At 34.9% G+C, this 21,178-nt stretch overlaps 2 protein-coding genes across 3 annotated transcripts; one reads left to right on the forward strand and one right to left on the reverse strand.

Moving 5' to 3' along the window:
- The first annotated feature begins 6,483 nt into the window (after window positions 1–6,483).
- On the forward strand, window positions 6,484–8,833 carry LOC124822982 (uncharacterized). The gene is made up of 6 exons (XM_088116795.1): window positions 6,484–6,742; window positions 6,865–6,936; window positions 7,517–7,584; window positions 7,784–7,913; window positions 8,258–8,338; window positions 8,442–8,833. Exons 1-6 carry the CDS (start codon window positions 6,608–6,610, stop codon window positions 8,586–8,588), a joined length of 633 nt encoding a protein of 210 aa, XP_087972921.1. The 5' UTR covers window positions 6,484–6,607; the 3' UTR covers window positions 8,589–8,833.
- Window positions 8,834–8,992: 159 nt separating this feature from the next.
- MSH6 (MUTS homolog 6) lies at window positions 8,993–20,127 on the reverse strand. 2 transcript variants are annotated; one of them, XM_088116598.1, is made up of 22 exons: window positions 19,106–20,127; window positions 18,584–18,680; window positions 18,274–18,376; window positions 18,138–18,191; window positions 17,980–18,054; window positions 17,803–17,871; window positions 17,606–17,689; window positions 17,250–17,444; window positions 16,394–16,896; window positions 16,169–16,298; window positions 15,450–15,541; window positions 15,161–15,339; window positions 14,884–15,086; window positions 12,529–12,630; window positions 12,080–12,242; window positions 11,685–11,974; window positions 11,354–11,491; window positions 10,718–10,797; window positions 10,497–10,596; window positions 10,106–10,235; window positions 9,229–9,510; window positions 8,993–9,129 (listed from the first exon to the last, which is right to left on the reverse strand). In XM_088116598.1, exons 1-21 carry the CDS (start codon window positions 19,941–19,943, stop codon window positions 9,263–9,265), a joined length of 3,873 nt encoding a protein of 1,290 aa, XP_087972724.1. In that variant the 5' UTR covers window positions 19,944–20,127; the 3' UTR covers window positions 8,993–9,129; window positions 9,229–9,262. The 2 variants fall into 2 exon arrangements, with proteins under 2 accessions (XP_087972724.1, XP_087972723.1); XM_088116597.1 differs by having other exon boundaries at window positions 8,993–9,510.
- Between the last annotated feature and the right edge of the window lie 1,051 nt (window positions 20,128–21,178).

Genomic DNA, 21,178 nt, shown 5'->3' on the forward strand with positions numbered 1-21,178 from the left:
CTTTCTCGTTGACTCTTTACTTTTCTCCTTTCTTTCAACCTTTACAGTTCAATAATCATCGTGCTTTTGTAACTCCAAAAAAGTTAGTTGTCAGCAACTATAAAAAGTTACCGAAATATAGAAAAAAACAGCAGGCCAACCAGTTTGCTAGAGATAAAAGAAAAGACATTTTGAAGGATACGAAATTTTGGGTGTAAGAATGGAGGATGATGCAAAAGGTTAATGTAATGATGTGGCCTTTTGACATGGTCAGTGCGCTTTACAGTATGGAGTGGCCTTTGCTCTAACTGCCAGTTGTAGGAATCACCAGTCAATTATTAATATCTACGAAAGAAAATAGTTGCATCCTATTTTGTTGGACTAATATTATCTGGTTCCAAAGCTGTTTATATCTTTTCCAAAAGTTATTAAGATATGAAACAAATTCCTGAAACTGTTAGTTATATCAATGACTAGGTGTTACAAGTTGAATATTTCTTAGAGCGACATTAATTTTAATTTAAGACTCATAATAATTATTTTAATTGTAAAGATTCATTTCACATTTTACATGTCATGATAATCAAGAACAAATATTTCATTAAATATAGTCAACCAAACTTTTATGATGAAAAATTGTTACCAATAGATGCTAAATTTTGTATACTAATAATATAGGTATCTGAAAAGACTATAATGACCACTTCTGTCAAATTTAAGAATATAAAATTTCATTTATTCTATTTTAGTATGCAATGAATTTTAATTTATATGAGAAAGAAGAGGTTTGAAATTCAATAAATAGTTTAATAGAAAAAATATTACATATCATTTTTCTAATATATGTATATATATATATGGAAAAATAAATAAACAATAAAAATTATAGTACATATTATAACAAGTGTAAAATAATTGAAACCGAAGACGTCCATTGAATATTAGCATGTCCTATTACGGATATTTTCTCTCACATATATCTGTATATGGAATTTTTTAAAGAATTGTGCTTTTTACATTAAAACATAAATAATTTTATTATCTTTATGAGAAGTTAATTGAAAAGTAAAAATGATACCGCATAATATATATATATATATATATATATATATATATATATATATATATATATAATTCTGTAAAAATAATATTAGAAAACAATTATGTAGCTATTATTTTTAAAAGATTTTTTTTAATTATTTTGAAATATATTTTTTTTCAATTATTTATTTCAATTATTCTGTAAAAATGGTTTTTAGGTTTAAATATGTTTTTTATCTTATATTTCAACATGGTGTCACGTAACAATGTTACGTGTTACTATCAACCTCAAATGTAATTGTATCAACCTCAAATGTAATTGTCTTATATTCAATTCAATCCATGTATTTGTTATTTTGATTTAATTTAGTCTCAAATTTTCTCAAAATTGAGTAATGTTGTCACTCTTCAAATTAACACCAAATTTAATTTGTAGGTTTAATTATTCATTTGGTCTTTGTTTTGGTCAAAAAATGTCAAGTTAGTCTTTCAATTTTGTTGTCCTAATTTATGAAAAGTTGATATAATTAGCTCATTTCTTGTTATACTATATGAAAAGTGTTAAGGACAATGTCACATGTCAATTTATAGTTTTTTTAAAATATTAATTTTTCTTAAAAAATTGAGATTTTTTTTTTCACGTATCATATCAAAGTTGTGTCTCGTGGTACTCTTAGTGTGACGTGACAATAATAGTGTGATATGATAGTGCCACATGGCAAAATATCAATTTGATCCATATACTTGTTTTTTTATTCAAATTACTCCCATTTTTTTTTATTAAAATAGAGTAATGTTGTCTCTTTCCAAATTAGAACCAATTTTTTTTCTTTTTATATAAATCTTATGTGGCTAATTTTATTAAAATCGATATTTTTATTAAATATTTTTGAAAATATTTTTAACCAAACTTTAACTATATTAATGGATTTCATTTAAATAAATTACTTTTAATTTTTTTATTAAGGTTAATTTAGTCATTTCATTCTAGTTTTGGTTAAAATAGTTTAAATATATAAAAAATATTAAATTTATTAGTGTAAAAAATTTTAGGCATATCAATATTTATATATATTATTAATTAAAAAAAATTATATAAATAAAAGTAGTTGTGTCGTTTAATCCACGTGATTAGACACGAAGGTAAGAGTGACAATCAAAAGGAGTGATTTTTCAGTCCTACAACCCCAAACAGATGTTGTTGAAGGCAAAATAGTAGATGACTAATCTTGAACAATGTTATTTCTTTTTGTTTGTTTTTGTCTTATGTTGTATTTTCATTTATTTAGTATGTTTCGAAAAATGCTAATCTTATATACACTACTTTTCATGAATATGTGATATTGACCTTTCTTTGAACTTTGCAATATATACCACTTTGTATGAATACGTGATATTTAACTTCGAAATGCATCTTTACATTTATCTAACAATATAAACTTCTCATTTTCTTTAAACATTAGTAGTACGGGAAACCTTTATTTAATGTAACAGGTAAGAATTTGAAAATTATCGTTGGACTTCCTTTATTGAACATAAACTTCTCATTTGTAATATGGCAAAATATTTGTTTGGATTTGCCTCAACTTCTCGTTCATTCAGCATAAATTTTAAGAACAAATCTGCCTTAACGCTAAAGACACACTTCTCTGGGTTCAACTTTAAACCAAACTGGTTTACTGTTGCAAAAAACTCTTATAAGTCTATTATATGGTCCTCAACTTTTCCTAACTTGACTACCATATCGTCTGCATATGTTTATATGTTTCTTCTAAGCATATCTTTTAAAATATAGTCCATCAAACATTGATATATGACCCTTCCATTCTTTAAATCGAATGACATTACTTGAAAACAATAGTTTTTGGTGTCGGCAATGAACGATGTTTTCTCCTCATCTGCTAGGTGCATCTTGATCTGGTTATATCCCGAATAGACATCCATAATGTGTTTCTCGACACCCCATCCCCTAGGGAATCTATATTTGGAAGAGAATACTGATCTTTGGGGGCATGTCTTGTTAATATTAATAAAGTCAACACACATCTCCATTTTTTTGCTACTTTTTTCTCCCATCACCACATTAGCTAGCCACTTAAGATATTGTATCTTCTGAATATGGTCGACCTCTAGATCTATAAGTTAGGCTACCTCTTGTAAGATCGTGTTCCACTTCTCTTCACTTGAACATTTTTTTCATCTACACAACTAGCTCTGCCTTTTAATCAATTACCAAAACATTATATCGGAATTGATTCCCTTCATGTCTTCATGTAACCAGAAAAAAACCTCTTCATTCTTTCGAAGACGCCATAAGTGATTCCTTTAGGTTTTCCTTTGACCACCAATTATTAGGTTTATAAAACACATAATAACAACCAATTATAAAAAACACCTTATTTTATTCAAAAGAGAACAATATTCATGCAAGAGGCAACATCATGTGATAGATTTTATTATAATGTCTATGATATATTACTCAATGCTAGATAATTGTGTTTACCAATATATCTTATTTCAAGTTATTTGTATTTCTTAAATAAAATATAAAATACTCGTAAAAGACCATTAAACCTGTCTCATATAATCAAGTATACAATTAACAATTAATATCAAGAATGAATATAAAAAAAAATCACAAAATTCTAATTGAAATAACTTTTTCAAGAGAAAAATCAAACTAATGTAATAATTGATAAAACCATCAAAATAATCAATGAAATAAAACTAGAAACTCATGACCCATACTAAAACATAAGAACTAATCACGAAGGAGAGACATATAAATTTTGAGTTTTCTAACTTAATAGGTTTTCACATATTTAGACAGAAAAATAAGCAACTCTTAAAAGGAAAATAATATAATAATTATATAAATTTTAAATTGTAAAAGAGTAAACTATGACTTACTTATAAGAGTACGACGTGAGTTAATTATGAGTGATGTGATGTCATTACACTTAAATTAACAATTTTATTTACAAAACTTCTGACTGTAGATGTTCTACAAAGGTCTTTTTCAGTAACATAGATGTAAAGAGTCGGAATCAGTAAAATGAAATGAAAGTTCGAAACAATAGCCCAAAGACAACTGGACCAACGGAATTTCGACATTAGCCCCCATACACAAACGGGAATAGGCTAATGTTAATCGGTGACAAGAGAAAATGCTTTTTATGTTATATTAATTATATCATATTATTATGGACCATTTATCCAAAAATATTCCATCTTATCTACTTTTTTTTTAATCTTATTATATGAATGATATTATCCATAGAAATGCATGAACTTTGAAGCTAAGACATCGGCATTCAACAACTAAGGACACCTTTCTAGTTTGCATTTCTTATCAAAAGAGTTAGACTTACATACTCTTTGGGTGACCCATTGCTTTGCCCTCTATTAGAGCACATTCTTTAGTTAGTTATTTCACAAAAACACTTAGCTTAAACACAACTCGACAGTGACACCATTACCTTCATCTAACGGTACGGATCAAACTTCATTATCAAACCACCACCAAATATCTCCCAACTTCTATATACATAAATCAGACTAACTGTTATAAGGTACAATTCATGAACTGTAAAATTAAAAATTAGCATGGAAGTTTAATTGGAGACCCCATTTAGTGGTATTGGGTGTGTTACTTGTTGTAGGTGGAAATAGGTAATGGGAAAATATTAGGTGCCAAATTAGAAATTTATGTTGGATAGATAAGGTCCTCTTTTCTCAATGGAAGGTGACTGTCCCCACAGGCGCAACTTAGTGCCGACCACTTGCTTGTAGAAAAGCTTACATAGGAAAGTGCAAACTGAATCCCTATTACTTGTGATTTGTGTGTTGTGAATCTTCTAAATGACAAGGATTGCTCATAATTGTTGGATAAGTCCAGAAACATTTTCGAAGGAAACGATAAGAACGAACACGAGAGAGGATAAGCACGTGCGTCAGCTTCCTTGCATACGATACGAAACTAATTAAATAGCGTGCCTTTTTCTTTTCTTCACTCACAGCAGACAAATTTGAAATCAGTTTTGTGAAGGGCGATTGCATTCATACAAAAATTAATAATTATTATAGGATCTCATTTTCATGTCAGACACGTATGTAGGTCTCGTTTACGTATTTCTCCACATATTATTATGAAATACAAGAACATAAATAAATCATTTGATAACATTGTTATCCATTTGATACTATTGATTACCTAAAAAAACCCAAAGATTCTAAGAGAATAAAGAGCTTGGCGTGTAAAGGAGGAGCAGCATGATGCATTATGGTGGGTATGGCGTGGGCTTTTGTTTGTGATCGGCATAACTAAAAAGAGGGACCCATGATTTCAAATTTCAGTTTGTTTTGAACGTTTGTTACCGTTGGTGAAGAATCATAGGTCCCAGATTTAAACCTGGTTTGGTGATGTTAGTGTCATAAATTTTGGTTTGATAGATGCAATAATTTGCAATGGTGCCCCCTTCCCTCCCATCCAGGGATATGCAAATAGAAAGGTACAAAGGATGTTTCATTCTTTGTTTTTGTTTTTGTTTTTTTTAAACCCTTCATTAAATTGAAACCATACCCATACATTTTTTTTTTTTGAAGGGATGGGTGGAATCATCGATATTTTGGTGTATATTTAGTTTTAGTGAAATAGGACGTGCAACCTAACGTTAAAAAATGTTAAAATGCAACCACTTTTTAACCGATAATCGAATCAGTTGATGGGTAAGAATTTTGAGAATTACTCAATATCATGAATTATTAAGTTGGTAATAACAACTAAATCTAGGACAATTTTCCATTTCTAACTCTCTACTTTATTGATTGCAACAACGAAATAGGAAGAAAAGAAAAATGATAAAAAGAACATAACATTCTTGATTGGTGCACATTGGGATTTCAGATTTATTGTCAACGCATGCATATCTGACCAAACACTGGAAGATTGAAGAGATCACCTAATAAATGAAACATAATCTAAAATGTCACTGGGTATATGTAATACTAGATAGGCTTAAATATAAATTTAAATAATTTCTATTGGAGAAAACAAAATGGGGTATCTTCTGATATGATAGCCTCTGTTTCAATCTTAGATATGCTTTCCTTACTAAAGAGTAGAAAAAATATACATTTCTTTCCTCTCTTTTTTCCTCTTTCCCAATTTGCCACAGATTAAGACAATTTTATTTATTTATTGTAAGCAAGGAATCTGATTAAATGCTTGGTTGTTCAACAATTTTTACTACTTCAAACAAACCAACCTAATGGAAATTAGAGAATCTTTTTGTTTGATCCTAAGCTGCAAGCAAGACCCTTTTTTGCCAAGTTTTTAAGGTCAAAGCTAGCCTTCGTGGTTTGGTTCGTTTGAAAATTAGGCCATTAGTTTTTTTCTTCCAGAATTAAAAATAGGGGTAAAATGGGAAATGTCTTTGTTTTTTCTTTCGTATATAAACTCTGAGATTCCTGAGAAGACTGAGAAAGAGAGCGTAGAAAGGAAAACGAAAAAACAGAGTACCCGACAGAATTTGAAAACAAAGGCTGAAATTTGAAGAAACAGAGATCGCTACTGGGTGTGAAATATATGGCAGAGGTTGTTTTGTTAGTCGATGATTTGAAACTGCTTTCTGGGATTCCTCGCTGTAGAATTTGTCATGAAGAGGAGTTTGAAAGCATAGAAACCTTGGAAGCACCTTGTGCTTGTTCTGGAACCGTTAAGGTAAATACAAAATACATAACTTCTTAATCTTAAACACCTTTTCTTTAATAGCTTATTATGCTTCAGGCGAGTTTTTTTTTTTTTTTTTAATTCTGATTAATAACTGCGTTTTCGTTGCGCAGTTTGCTCATAGAGATTGCATACAAAGATGGTGCAACGAGAAAGGAAATACAACCTGTGAAATATGTCTCCAGGTATGAACTTTGGTCATTCAATTTTCACTTTTTTTATTTTTAGTTTTGCGCTCTGTTCGTAGCGTTAATTTCATGTTGGTTTAGTAAACTATATTGAAAATTGATTTCTTGGTGGCAATCAATTTTTTGTTTAGAAAAAAGAAGGAAGAAAGAGAGTTATCGGAGTGTACCTAATATTTGGTGTCCTTGTTATGGTGATTGGGTGCGCTTCCTTATCTGATTTTGACATAGAAACGATAATAAGTTCCTTTCTTTCTTCCTTTCCCCTTTTTGTTTATTTTCAATCTGCGGTTGCTTTTGTTTTTGTCTTTTGCTTAACTTTGCTCAATATTGAAGTCTCTCCCGATTAGTATACTATTTCTATATCAACACCTATCTGTTTCTCCAAAAGACGAAGTTTCACTTATTTGTCTTTTTGAATCTTCGATTTCATTTGACATATTGTAGGAAAGTGGGGTTGGAAAATTGTTTTATCATACATTCAATGAACCGAGACCCACTTATTGCATAATTGCTTATTTATCTAAAAAGGGCATTGTGTGATTGAGTATACAGATTGATATTAGTTTTGTTTTTGCAGCAATATGAACCCGGATATTCAGCTCCACCCAAGAAGTCTAAGATAAATGATGAAGCAATGTCCATTAGGTACCTTTTTTTTATAATATAATATGTATATTTCCCGCGTCCGATTCAATCAAAGTGATCTTATAACTAATTATTAAGTACTTAATAAAGAATTTTCATATCGCTTGGCTACGTGAGAGGGAGCAAGGAATAAAAACTGTTGTATAGAAAAGCTGTTTTATATGATTAGTGTTATTATTAAAATAATGTACTTTTAAAGGGAGGAAGAAGAAGAGTCAAACGAAAGAACAGAGATAACGGTTGAAGGAGTTGCAGTGGAAAGCGATTACTCGGAATGCAGTTCAGGCGGTGACAGAAGCGCGTCTTGCTGTCGATCCCTTGCAATAGCTGTAAGCATTATCTTATTAGCTTTTTTTCTTTTCACGCGTTCTACTTCTGAATGAATATTAGCCAAAGCAACAGAATGGTTGCTTGTGCTGTGAAATAAAAAATAATTAATTAAGAATAAAATAAAGTTGGGTGAAGTTGTGAAAAGCAACGAGTCAGAGTGGACTCAGACTCACTTCTGCTATTGCCAACTGCATTGCCAGTTGCGTTGAATTGGGCAACGCATGGCCGCCCCAAGAGTTGAAATCAACATTATCTCTTTCATGTGGTTGTCTTGTACGTGACTCATTTATTTGTTAACGCGTAAACATGCTGAAAAATAACTAGCTATACCTTTTCTCTGCAGTTTACAATTGTCTTGCTAGTAAGACATTTTTTCGCAGTGCTTTCAAATGGAACGCAAGATTACCCATTTACTCTACTTACTGTAAGTACTTTCCTGTTTTAAACATAAAATGGAAAATAAATATTTACGATTTTCCCTTACGGACAGCTAAACTAATGAAGGTTAATATACCATTTTTATGCAGGTCATTATATTAAAGGCTAGCGGAATTATTATACCTATGTACATAGTTATTAAGATTGTTGGAGCCATTCAGAACAGTAGTGAGCAGTATCAGGATTCTGACGATGAAGATGAGATACGTCATAATGTAAATTTAAGACATTCATAGATTATTTGTTTACTGTATAAGAAGGGCATTATGTGATGCTCGTCAAATAACATTTTGCGCCACAATTTGAGATAATGGAATTCAGAACGGAATGCACATTCCCTTACCCCCGCCCAAGACCAGTAAAGTACTAGGTAGGTCCTTTGGGCGTCCGATCCCGGTACATATCATAGAAAAAGTTTAATAACATTTATCATACAGATGTAACTTTTTCAATTCTTATATTTAAAGAATATTTATTTAAATCTTCAGATTTTTCATTTCAATCTCATTCAAAACATTAGTTTTATTTTTAATTTAAACTTAAAATATAGTAACTAGTTGTAGAAATTAAACTATAAAACTTATTCAACTACGAAATCAAAGGAATAATAATTAAACTGTAAAAAGTATTAATCACTTGATAGAAGGAAAACCCAAGCTCTCATTTGTATTAGATAAAGAAACTCAATTAGATAGATGCTAAATATGTACAATGGAACAGCCTAATTAATCGAACTCGTATCGGACACTTCACGTGCAAATATATACAAGTGCTACACTGCAAAACAGAAATGTTAGACAACCAACACACAAGGCAAAACTCGGCCGTAATTCGGAATGATAATAACGGAGAATACGGCCATAGAAGCATGCTTACTTCTCTAACGAATGAACTATCTCCTTAAATTAGTTTAACATCGCCGCTGCATCGATTCTCGTGCTTTGTCCTGAAGTTCCCTCAGGGAACCAACGCAAAGGGTTTCCTGGCAACTCAAATTGGTGGCCATTTCGGTCAATTTTCGTATGATAGCTGCTATCTCGTCAACCCAGTTTTTATTGGGAGAGTTTGTTTCAGAAGACACCTTTCTACATTTACCATAACTGGCCTCAAATTCTCTAGATTTGGAAGCAGCTTTCTGAAGCACAGAAGTTGGAAGTCCTGAAATAAAATTATTTTGCTTCATGATAAAATACGGCATAGCACATTTGTTAATAATCAACACACTGATTTAACAGTTTTCCAGTACGATCCAAAAGTCATGTATAGACACAACTTATTTTGATAATATATTTTTTTTATCTGCAAATGTTATGTTAGTGGAAGAGTTAAATCTACAGCCTCTCTTATTCTCCCTTTCAAACCTTTCAAACCAATCTTATGATTTCCAAATATTAGTGGAAAAATTGAACCCACAATCTCTCCCACTCTTCCAACTTTTACTACTAAACCAACCTTATAGTTCAACTTTATGTTTAAAGCTTAAAAGTCAACGAACCAACAATTAGTGAACTGCCCATGTTGGATGAGAACATGCTGACAACCAAAGCAGGTTTGTCTCCTCTAAATTTAGTGCACTTTAGAGGGGCAAGTGCAAGGATATAACTGTTGATTGGAAATTATTGGTTGAAATCGTTATCAAATACAATTCAGGTGTTATAACTACGAGGATATTAGTTTACCCTCTGAAAGTATACCACTCACTATAGAGGAGCACAATCCATGTTTACTATATTTCAAAACAACAAAAACGTACCAGCTATCCGAGCAACGTTAACACCATAGCTCTTGGGGCAAGCACCAGGCGTTAGCCTGTAAAGAAAGGTGACTTCGTCTAAACCTGCAATTCCATCACCAACTTGGCATGCCATGTGACTGAGACAGACCTTTACAAGCACAAAAAAGCATTTTCAGAGATACGATTTTTCATAAATAAAACTGCCCAAAAGCAGGTGGAACAGTCTCTACACCACAACGTAAACTTTCTTTAGGATACCACATCTAAATATTGTCATGACTTGCAATCATTTATGGCCAATTAAATAAACTAAGAAAATTGAGATTAAAATAGTTTCTTACAAGCATAGGACCATAAATTCAATTTAACTAACACTGATGATTATTCTGGATAAAAAAACTAGAAATACCTTGGGATCGTTGAGATAATCTACAGCTAATCGATGATAATGGGTAGAAAACAATCCACGACACTGCACCTTCCGCACAAAATGTTCTAATACTGATTCCCTGTCAAATATTTGAAATACAAAAGGCCGAATCTGAGAAGGCCTCACTAGAAATTCAATGAAGAATAATGAAACCATGCGAGACAAAAACATGTCCAACTAATCCCAAAATAAACACTTACGCAATTGCTTGTCCATCAGAAGTTGCAGTCCCACGCCCAAGCTCATCCAGAGCCACCAATGAGTTACGAGTGGCTGATGACTACACTCACCATCAAAAGTACTTATTTAGAAAGAAACAATGTTTCAAAAGGATCAGATTAATCTGTATACATCTGTAATGTGCATAACAAAATAAAAGGGCATAAAGAGCTTTCTGAATTAAACACAACTAACTAATCTATTGCAGATGAAACATTATAAAAATGAGTGAGCTCTAAAGAAAAGAGAGACAAAAGTTTGCCTCCTCAATGCTGTGTTATTGCTTCTTACATTTTAGAGGAAAAAAAAACTATACCATAAACCACATCATTTGTTCATATTCAAAAGAAAAGTGCTAGCAATCAACTCTTCCAAAAACATACTATTGACTACAATTTATTAAAAAAATTAATAATTTAGACTCGTGAAAAACGTGAACCCAACCAAAAATTGGTTTTTCAATAAATTTTAACCAACAGAAAGAATATGTCGCTAGTACTTATCAAACAAGAAACAATGCTTGAAATAACTTTCAGTCTTATAAGCAGCCTATTTTTATAGACCTGCTTCACCAAAATAAAAAGTAATACAAATTGATAGTCAAAGAGACATCTCACCAGCATCGTTGCAGTTTCTGAAAGCTCAGTTAAAAATGTACTTTGGCCAGCCATTATATTATCTTTGGCCCCCATTCGAACAAAAATCCGATCAACAGGTGACAAATCAAAGCTTTCTGCTGGGACATCAGCTCCTACCTGCATACGAAATTAAAAGTGTACTCCACAGATTAAAATCGGGCTTATTTAAGATGAGTCAAAGGGCAAGGCCAAATTTGGCTTTAAAGATGAATCAAAGAGCAAGACCAACAGTTCTACACCCCCACCCACACACATTTACAAAAAAAAATGGCAATTAATATATAATCTGAAAATGACTTAAAAGTTTCACCTGGGCCAAAATCACAGTCAAGCAAACCTGACGAAGAAGAGTTGACTTCCCACCCATGTTAGGACCTGTTAGAAGGATAAAGCTGGCTTGATCCGAACCACCAATGGTTATGTCATTGGGAACAAACGCACCCTTGCCTAGGGTATCACTCCTGAGGACAGGGTGCCCCAAACTTTTAGCATGGAGGTAAGGAGCTCCTTTAGTACATAATGCACCAACGAAAGCTGGTGTGCATGTTGGTCCTTCATAGTAGTCACCAGCTATTGCTAAACTGATCAACAGATCCAGTTCTGCAACATGTGAATGTAGTTTAAGCCATACAAAAGAAAAGCTTTTGCTTTTCTAATTAAATGCAACATGGGAAATCCATCTTGTGAAAGGACCACAATATGTACCTGCAGTTGCAGAGACCAACTGCTTCCACTCCGTGTGGTTTTCACAAAAGCGCCCAATCAGTCTCTGCAATGTATTTTTCAACAAGGACTCCTTTTCCAATTCAGCTTGGGAGAGTTCTTTTAAATAAATTTTAATATCTGGAGTCCAGTACCTAAAGAAACCCTGCATGTATCATGCGAAAAAAATAAGAGAAAAAATCTCTTTATATTGACAGACGTACCTGCAGTGCAGATAATAATGTATCAATGACTAACCAACAATTTCATGGGAATTAATTTCTTTATCATTGTTGATGCAACATAAATACAATGTACAAAGATAAATCGGGAAACCAATATGCAGGATTATTTACAAGTAAAGCCAACAAACAACAAAATATTATTATAGAAATCAAATAGATATTTCTGCAATTGAGATGAAATTTTCGGAGCACTGTTTGTCTACTTACTTTTCTGGATGAACGCAATTCATAATCCCGAGGAATATTCCTAGACAAACTTTCTGGCACTTCCATTAGGTACACATCCTTTCCAACATTGACGTAAGCAATCTGAAATAAATATATAAGAACATTCAACATGTTAGGTTTCTATGTCTGAAGCCTAACCAAACACACTCTCACACAACAGAATACAAAGATGAATGAAAGAATTCTCTTATTTCAGAACGAATAGGCACGGTACAATGAATCGGTTGGGAGCATAACCTCCCTGGTTGAGAGCATAACCTCTCTCTACAGGCTAAAGACTTGACTTTACACAAAATCACTCAATGTCCCATACAGAGTTACAGGAGCTCTATTTAAAGCAGCTCTGACACGCTCCCCTATTCAACAAAAACCTCTACCCCCTTAACCGCTTGGCCTGTTATCGCTACCGCTCGGTCTCTCCTATTGATACCGTTCAGTAGTCCCCCGTTACCGTTCGGCTTCTATCCTAAACCTATCATCCTATATTCTAACATTACACCCCGCTACCGAACAACCTTGTCGTCAAGGTTGGAACCGGGAAGCTTGATCTCCATGGCTCCTCTTCCTCATCGTGTTTACAATATGAAGGGCGCACACTAGCTATGCCCTCCAATTCAAGTCAAGAGGCTTGGGTGGTGGCAAATCCTCCTCTTCATCGTCTTCTTCATCCTCTGCTAAGAGTATCACCCGCAGGCTCCTTTTTGAACAATGGTGATCGGGCGCGAATGGTCCCCCATATTGAAAACATCGCCCCTCTTCTTTTCTCTTCAAGAACTCAGGATAGGGTAGGTTCCTGACCGTTCAGCTTCTGTTGTCGCTCCCGCCCATACCGTTCGGTCCCCCGTTACCGTTCGGTCCAGTGTTGGCACTCGTTGCGACTTCTTCTCTTCTCACCGATCCTACACTTTTTGCCCCGCTCGGTCAACTCGGATTAGGGCGACTGATCTCGTTTCTTGTTACTTCCCCGATCACTCGTTCCCAAGATTGTGAATTCTTGGTTGCATTCCAACTTCCCCCTTTTGCTCCACGCATTGTGTCCTCCACGTCTGTCGCAATTCTCATTGGCATTGTCAGCTCTTGCAAATCGTGAATTTGAACCTGCTCCTTCGATATGCCACGGGCTTGCCTCACCAATATCTCAAAACTGTCGGACATAATCTTCCACGGTGTCCTCCTGTCGCAGCGTCGCCAATCGTTCAAACACCATCCCCCGAAATCCACCTCCAAACCGGCCAATCATGGCTGCTTTAAGACCCTCCCAAGAACGATTCTTGGCCTTTTCTTTATAAAACTTGAATTAGTACCCATCGATGCCCTCCATGCTTATGTACGCGAGTTCCGCCTTCTCTTCCTCTGCCACTTTCTGAATATCGAAAAATCGTTCTGCCCGATTGATCCAATTGAGAGGTTCCAGCCTTTCGAACGTGGGTAAGACCACCCTTTTCCTCCAATTACTTTGTACCTCCTGGTGATCGCCACCGTGATCGTGGGTTCGGGTCCCACCATGATCGCCACCCACTCTCTCTCCAATATCCTCCTTGCACCGTTGTTGGTTCCCGTTTACGGAAGCCTGACTTCCACCTGATTGTCCTTCGTTGTTGTGAGCCCGCGCCCCCATCATCCTCATTATTTCTTGCAAGTCTCGGCATACTACGGCAGATTCCGCCTTCATCCCTTCCATCGTAATCTCCAGAGCCTCCAATCGTCCCTCTATGCTTCCTTCCATCTTCGCTTTACACCCAATTTTGATCCGGCAGTTTCTTGATAACGTCTTGATCCTTTCTTGATCTGGCACCCCTCTCTTAAGGATCACCGCAAGTTCTCCATTTGATACGGCGACGCTCTGGATGATCCGATAGTTTCTCAAAACGGCACATCGGACCAAATTGTTAGGTTTTTATGTCTGAAACCTAACCAAACACACTCTCACACAACAGAATACAAAGATGAATGAAATGATTCTCTTATTTCAGAACGAATAGGCACTGTACAATGAATGGGTTGGCAGCATAACCTCCCTGGTTGAGAGCATAACCTCTCTCTACAGGCTAAAGACCTGACTTTACACAAAATCATTCAATGCCCCACACAGAGTTACAGGAGCTCTATTTAAAGCAGCGCTGACACGCTCCCCTATTCAACAGAAACCTCTACCCCCTTAACCGCTCAGCCTGTTATCGCTACCGCTCGGTCTCTCTTGTTGATACCGTTCGGTTGTCCCCCGTTACCGTTCGGCTTCTATCCTAAACCTATCATCCTATATCCTAACACAACATTTGATTTTATGCAATATAAAAATATTAAAACTCCAATTGTTTCAGGTAAAGTTCTCACTGATGTGTCTCCAAGTAGTTCTCTTTGCTTCTTGAGATGCTTCAACAAAGTGGACTCAATCTCTTTAACCGTCTTACAGGCTGAGGCATACTCTGTGTCGACTCCTTCACGAGGTATTATACGCCCTGAGCTATTGGCTTCCACCCAATCAAAAGCCTCCTTGAAATGATTAAGTTCCATACGAACATCAGGAAGACCTTTACCTGCACTTAATAGCATTCAATAAATCAAAAAGCAGCAACAAAAAAATTTAATGACATATTTGAGACCAGCATACCCGGTGTTAACAGATGATGAAGTTGTCTAGATTGGACATCATTCAAAATGACACCAAGCGAAGAGCATGCTTCTAGCATCTGTTCACAGCCACGGAGAGCTGCAATGAACTCCTGTACTTGCTTCTTAGCTGCATCCTCATATAGAATAACTTTATTAGCATTCCTTCCACTAGCTTCACTGCATTCAAGAAAACCAAGGTGCATATATACTTCATTACATTAGAAGCTGGTGACAATCAGTATGGTCTAAATAAATATCACATGTGGTTGTTGCACAATAGTTTTTACCTAGAGCAAAATATGCGTGCAAGCAATCTCTCCATGTCAGGTAGCTTGGATAATGCTCCACGAAATTCTAGAGCAGATGGTAGGTTAACTCCCTAAATAGCATATCATATATAAATAATAATCAGTATTATGCATCGGTTCTCCATCTGATTATTATCACCTGCTTAACCTAGCCACATATATAAAATCTAGTAGATGTAATCATGCCAATCCCACACACAACATCCAACCTCTATCCACATCACTTCAAAAGCAACATAAATAGAAAAGCACAATTTAAACGAGCTCAAAATACCCCCATATATATTATTGAACACAGCAAATCAAGTAAACTGTTTGACCTGAGGCCTACATAGAACAAGATGGGTATGCTTCCCAAGGAAAGAAGAGGTTACTAATTAATTAAACCATAAAAACAAATAAATATAGCAAGTGTGTTTGGATTTATTTCAAATGACGACAATATCGCATGACTACTGCTAGAAATATTAGTCCAAAAAGAGATATACTAAAAGTTAAAAGTTGATATCCAAAAGTGGGACAAACTGAAAGGCAATACCAAAAAATTATGAACATGAATAAAGTATAGTTAACATAAAACAAAAACCAACAGTTTATAGCCCTTCTTAACTGGATGATGTAGCAACAGCCCCCTTGCAAATTTCACTTTTATCCTTAAGGACTATCAGAATCAGGGGAAAAATACATAGTCTACCTACCTTCAAACCTGCAACAGCTTCCTGGCGTTCCTTAATGGACTCCACATTACATAACGGTCTTGCAAGCCATGTCTTTAGCAATCTCTTTCCAAATGCAGTAACACATTGGTTTAGTTGCGCATAGAGTGTGCTACAAGAAGTACCATTATTTCAGTAACATAAACACATTACTTACCCATCTTGTCTAAAACAGAAAGGTAATGGATAACCATATGATAAACATACCCAGAAGAACCACCATTCCTGCTATTCTCAAAAATCTCAAGATTCTCCAAGGCAGCCACATCAAGAACCATGTAGTGTTTTGAAGCTAGATCATCAAAACCAGAATGCGGAAGTAACTCAAACTGTGCAAATCTAAGCAACCTCTCATCTAGAAAAGCCTGCTTCAGATAATAGAGTGCACCACCTAGTGCTGAAAGTGCACTTATACTGTTGTCACCTGTTTTCACCAGCTCCTGTAAAACATTTGGCAGGCAGTCTAACCCGTTATCTTCAACACTAACATCATTAGCGTTCCTATAAATTTGCTTCAATTGATCCCGAGTTTTGCCGGCATCCCAGAATTCCACACCTGGAATTAATTCATTCACTAAAGGATTTCTGGTATGCTTCAGCAGAGCTCTCTCCGTTTCAGCACTGAGTTGTTTGGCGGGTTTAACAATTTCAACAGGCCTGATCTCAGACAAGATAGAGCACAAGGCACTGCAGTCCAAGTCGTCCTTAAACTGCGATACAGAGAAGTCAACTCTTCTTTTACTTAAGTGATAATCAGCAGTTAGTAGATTAATTACGTCCATGTTAGGAGCATACATATAATGGCCATTTTCCACATAAATTCATGAAACTTTAAAATGAATAAATTATGAAATTATGAGCAAACACACTATTTACCAGCTTAAAATCCCCAACATATAACCCCCAGTCCCACCCAACTCAATCTATTTCAATTCCAATTTAGGTAGAAGAATTATACAGTTCACAGGTAGATGGCATTTTGCAGATGTCATCCACAATCTGGAACAAGGTTATGCAGTATAAAATTTAGGCAGCGAATTTAAATGAATGTAGAAATTCATACCTGTCCAAGAATGACTCTACTCGTGGCAACATCAACTATACAAACACCATACGTACGCTCTGAAATTTCATTTGGAAGTTTCTCATGATGCTCAGTTAGGGCCATTAAATATGCAGCTTCAGGGTTTGCAGACAGCAACTCCCCATCCGTTAATGTACCTTTTGTTACCACTGCACATATCTCACGCCTTACAACCTAGAAAGAAAGATCATCAAAGTTAAGTGACAAATATTCCTCTATCAAAACTGGGGTTAATGAGAAAAGTAACTCTGTAAAAAATTTCATCAACACATACTATAAGGAAGAATTAAAATTAACAACAAATAAAAACAGTCTCTGGTTACAGTAAATCATACCTTATCTTTAGAGCCCTTCTCCTTACGACGAAGCTCCAGCTGATCAGGTGTTTCAGTCTGCTCCACAACAAGAACACGATAACCCTGTCCAACCAAGGTAACTTAGTAAGTTTCTCCCTAGTAGCATGGTGGCTGGCTCGTTATACATGTGAATTAGTTCAGTAGCAACAATGAAATAAGAAAACAAAGTTGCAAACCTTCCTAGCCAGTTTCTCTGCGTTCATTGAGAAGTTCTTCTCTGGAAATCCACAATGAGGTTGGTCTCCCTGAAAGAATCATATAAATCAGTAAGTATGCATTATTTAGAGAGAGCATTTAGGCAAACCACCTCGAGATTCTAAAGAAAATTCACAATTCTAGATATTCACCCACACCTTCATATACTGCAAATCAAGCTCTTTAACTCCTACATGTGCATCCATCTCAAAAAGCTCATAAAATTTACCCATCTGCACCACAAATATGGAGAGAAAATGTTTGATTTGGTTGGAAGGAATGGACTAATGTCATCAACAAACCTAGCCAACTTAACCTTGAAAAACAACACTTTGTCCATATGCTTTGACTTGAACTCCCACCATTGTTTCTACATTCGTCAAATGACCATATTAATTGCATGCGCCATCGAAATTTGAGAGTTTCACCCAACAGATTTAGCAGTAACTTACCTGACCCTCTGACAAATTCTTTAAGAAATCCGGAGGTAAGTAGAGAGTTCTTGAATCATAATTTTCATCCCCTGCTCTTCTTCGCTTGGCATCCTTGCGGTCTCTGTACCAATACCATATAAAAATACAGCATCGTGAAATTATAATTTATAATATAAACCGAAAAATTAAACGACTACAGAAATGACGCTGACAGTTGATAAACTGCAAACACATGAACCAGTTGGCATAAAAAATTTATCGTATTGGACAGGAGAGGACTTTGGCATGGAAAAACTCGAATTGATACATCACTATAGTCGGCACTCACACTTTCAGGAAGCGCAGTTTCTGAGCTTCACGAGATGCAAATCTTTCAGAGGTCTCAGTAAATGAAACATTGTCAGCGCCACTAGATGTCTTTTTAACTGCAAAATTTAAAGATAGGACTTACATTATAAACTGTATTGACCTCTGCATTTCAGTTGGCTAGCGACATGATCAATAGAATAAGGACATACGAAAAATGCGCCAGTAAAGAAAAAAAAAGGCTTGATTAAAATATAGTCATTGGAGAAAAAAAAAACAACTACAAGACTGATTTATTGCTTTTCCTTTTGCTTTATTCCTTTTATCAGGAAATCTTTCTCATCATGCGTGATTTACCAAAATAGCACGTGCTTCTTAATTTTTGCCCGTAAATTTGAAAATTGCCATATTTTACGCCCACACTCCCAGCCACCGTACAAAAAAGGTAACGAAAATGAGGTTGCAAAGGTTCAAAATCTAATCAAAAGAAGACTCAAACAGTTTCCATGCTCGAAATCTCCCTTCAAATGATTAAGTCACTTACTCTCTAAATTAGTAGTAGGCTCCAACACTGAGAGCTTGAAACTCCCTTTACAAACTTCCACTCCACTCTTGCTCTTTTTCGCAGGCTCTAGTTTATCCGTTGCATTTAGTTTCCGCTTTTTAGCCTCAACCTTTTTTCCTTTAGCAGTTCCTGCTACGTCCTCTTCGTCCTCGTCCTCTAAATCCGTATCTTCTTCCCCATCCCCAGCATCCTCCAATGATGCAGCATTCTTCCCCCAATCCTCGTCATTGGAATCATCATCATCATCGTTAACATTATCATGTTCTTCTTCTTTTTCTCCTTTATTACTTCCTTCTTTTAATTCTTCATCATCAATCTCCATCTTCCTGATGTCGGGGAATCCGCGACGCAAACGTTTAAGTTTCTTCGTAGAGGACTCGTGGAGCCACTCGATTTTCTCCTCGGCCAGGATGAGCGATTCTTCTTCGTCATCTAAGTAACGAATCACGTGCTTGGAGGTGTTTTTATCAAAGGATTTGATGGAACCTTCGTACCAGGCTTTGTCTAACGGCCAATAAACCTTAACCCTTCGGCCAACGACTTCTTGGCCATAGAGAGAAGACGAAGCAGAGGGTGGAGAAACGGAAGCGCCGATTACAAGAAGGGATTTGTTCGGCTTGGGATTGAGAGGTGAGGGAGTGAGAGTCGTGGAACTGGGGCTAGGATTAGGATCTGAATCGTGGTTAGGGTTTGGCTTTTGGTTGGTTTTGGCCAGAGTGGGAGAGGGGGACGGGGATTTGGTGAAAAACGAAGTGATTTGACGCTGTTGATTGACGAGCGGTGATCGACCATTGCTGTTGCGACGAGAAGGACCCATCTATGTGTTGTAAGTGTTGCAGAGAGCAGAGAGGGAAGGGTTATGGTAACATAAAAAGCGGCGGTGGTGGTAGCGGTGGCGGGAATTGTTTCTCGAGCGTGGCGGGAATTCACACTATATATAGTCTCGTGCTCTCTCAGTGGCTTAGTAATGGTAGTTCAGTTTTCGAGCCTTGTGCACACGCTTCGGGTTCTACTGTTTTGGAAAAATAAATATATACACTTCTTCACTAACTTATGCTAAGACAAAGCATGCATTCGAAGATAACAGTATAATTCTTCAAGCGTTTTAATTTTTATTGGATAAACTTTTTTCATTGAATATATCATAATAAAATTTAAATCATTTTCTAATATTTTAATCGTTAGATATGTTTTATAAAGAAAAAACAATTAAAAGTTAAATATGTTTTTATCCATGAAAATTGTTTATTTTTCATCTGAAAAAATTTGACATTGTTTTAAATAACTTTTATTAGATAATTTTTTTAATGAATATATTATAATAAAGTTAAAATAATTTTATGATATTTTATTCTTTAGATATGTTTTATAAAGAAAAAATAATTAAAAGTTAAATATATTTTTGTCCTTTCCTTTACCTTTGATTTATCTAAAAAAATTTGACATTGTTTGCTTTTAAACTTATGTAAATTTTAGTTCTCATATTTAAAGAAAACATGTATATTCAAATTTAAACTCATTACTTTTGTTTTTAACATTCATTTAAGATATATATAAATAAATTTTAAGACCTTTATAAAGCCCAAGGACGATTTTATATATTTTTTTTAATACTTTATTTATGAGCGTAGATTATATCACAACCATTAAACATGTATTGAAATGACGATTTGACTATTCTAAAACAATTAGCAAGCTCACTCTATAACGAATAAAATGTAAGTATAGAAATAGGAAAAGTTGCACTCTCATAAGATCATACTATACTATAAGAATGCTTTCTTTAATATTGTAACAGACACTTTTATTATATTTTAATAATATAATAACACTATTCAATATTTAAATATATTCATGGTGATGTTTTAAAAACGATGGTAACAGATATTATTAGATTGGTATTTAACATTTATGTATAATTATTATTTTGAAATTTTATCATAAGCTATCTTAGGATGACAAAACCCGATTACGATATACTGACCAGCGCAAAGCTTTTGCCCCCACACGAAATATACAATAATTAAATTAAGGAATACAAATTGTAAAAGC

Source organism: Vigna umbellata, chromosome 5 (genome assembly GCF_029865625.1).
Source record: "Vigna umbellata cultivar VRB3 chromosome 5, Vumbellata_1.0, whole genome shotgun sequence".
In the NCBI taxonomy this organism is placed as follows: Eukaryota; Viridiplantae; Streptophyta; class Magnoliopsida; order Fabales; family Fabaceae; genus Vigna; species Vigna umbellata.

What these genes read in the sequence shown, in the direction of transcription:
- LOC124822982 (XM_088116795.1), top strand. Translation starts at nt 6,608, where the DNA reads ATGGCAGAGGTTGTTTTGTTAGTCGATGATTTGAAACTGCTTTCTGGG. An exon ending in CTTGTTCTGGAACCGTTAAG is followed by an intron (nt 6,743 to 6,864) that starts GTAAATACAAAA and finishes TTCGTTGCGCAG; the next exon opens with TTTGCTCATAGAGATTGCAT. An exon ending in GTCGATCCCTTGCAATAGCT is followed by an intron (nt 7,914 to 8,257) that starts GTAAGCATTATC and finishes TTTTCTCTGCAG; the next exon opens with TTTACAATTGTCTTGCTAGT.
- MSH6 (XM_088116598.1), bottom strand. Translation starts at nt 19,943, where the DNA reads ATGGGTCCTTCTCGTCGCAACAGCAATGGTCGATCACCGCTCGTCAAT. An exon ending in TGACTGTGATTTTGGCCCAG is followed by an intron (nt 11,492 to 11,684) that starts GTGAAACTTTTA and finishes TTTCGTATGCAG; the next exon opens with GTAGGAGCTGATGTCCCAGC. An exon ending in CAGAAACTGCAACGATGCTG is followed by an intron (nt 10,798 to 11,353) that starts GTGAGATGTCTC and finishes TGGTGAGTGTAG; the next exon opens with TCATCAGCCACTCGTAACTC.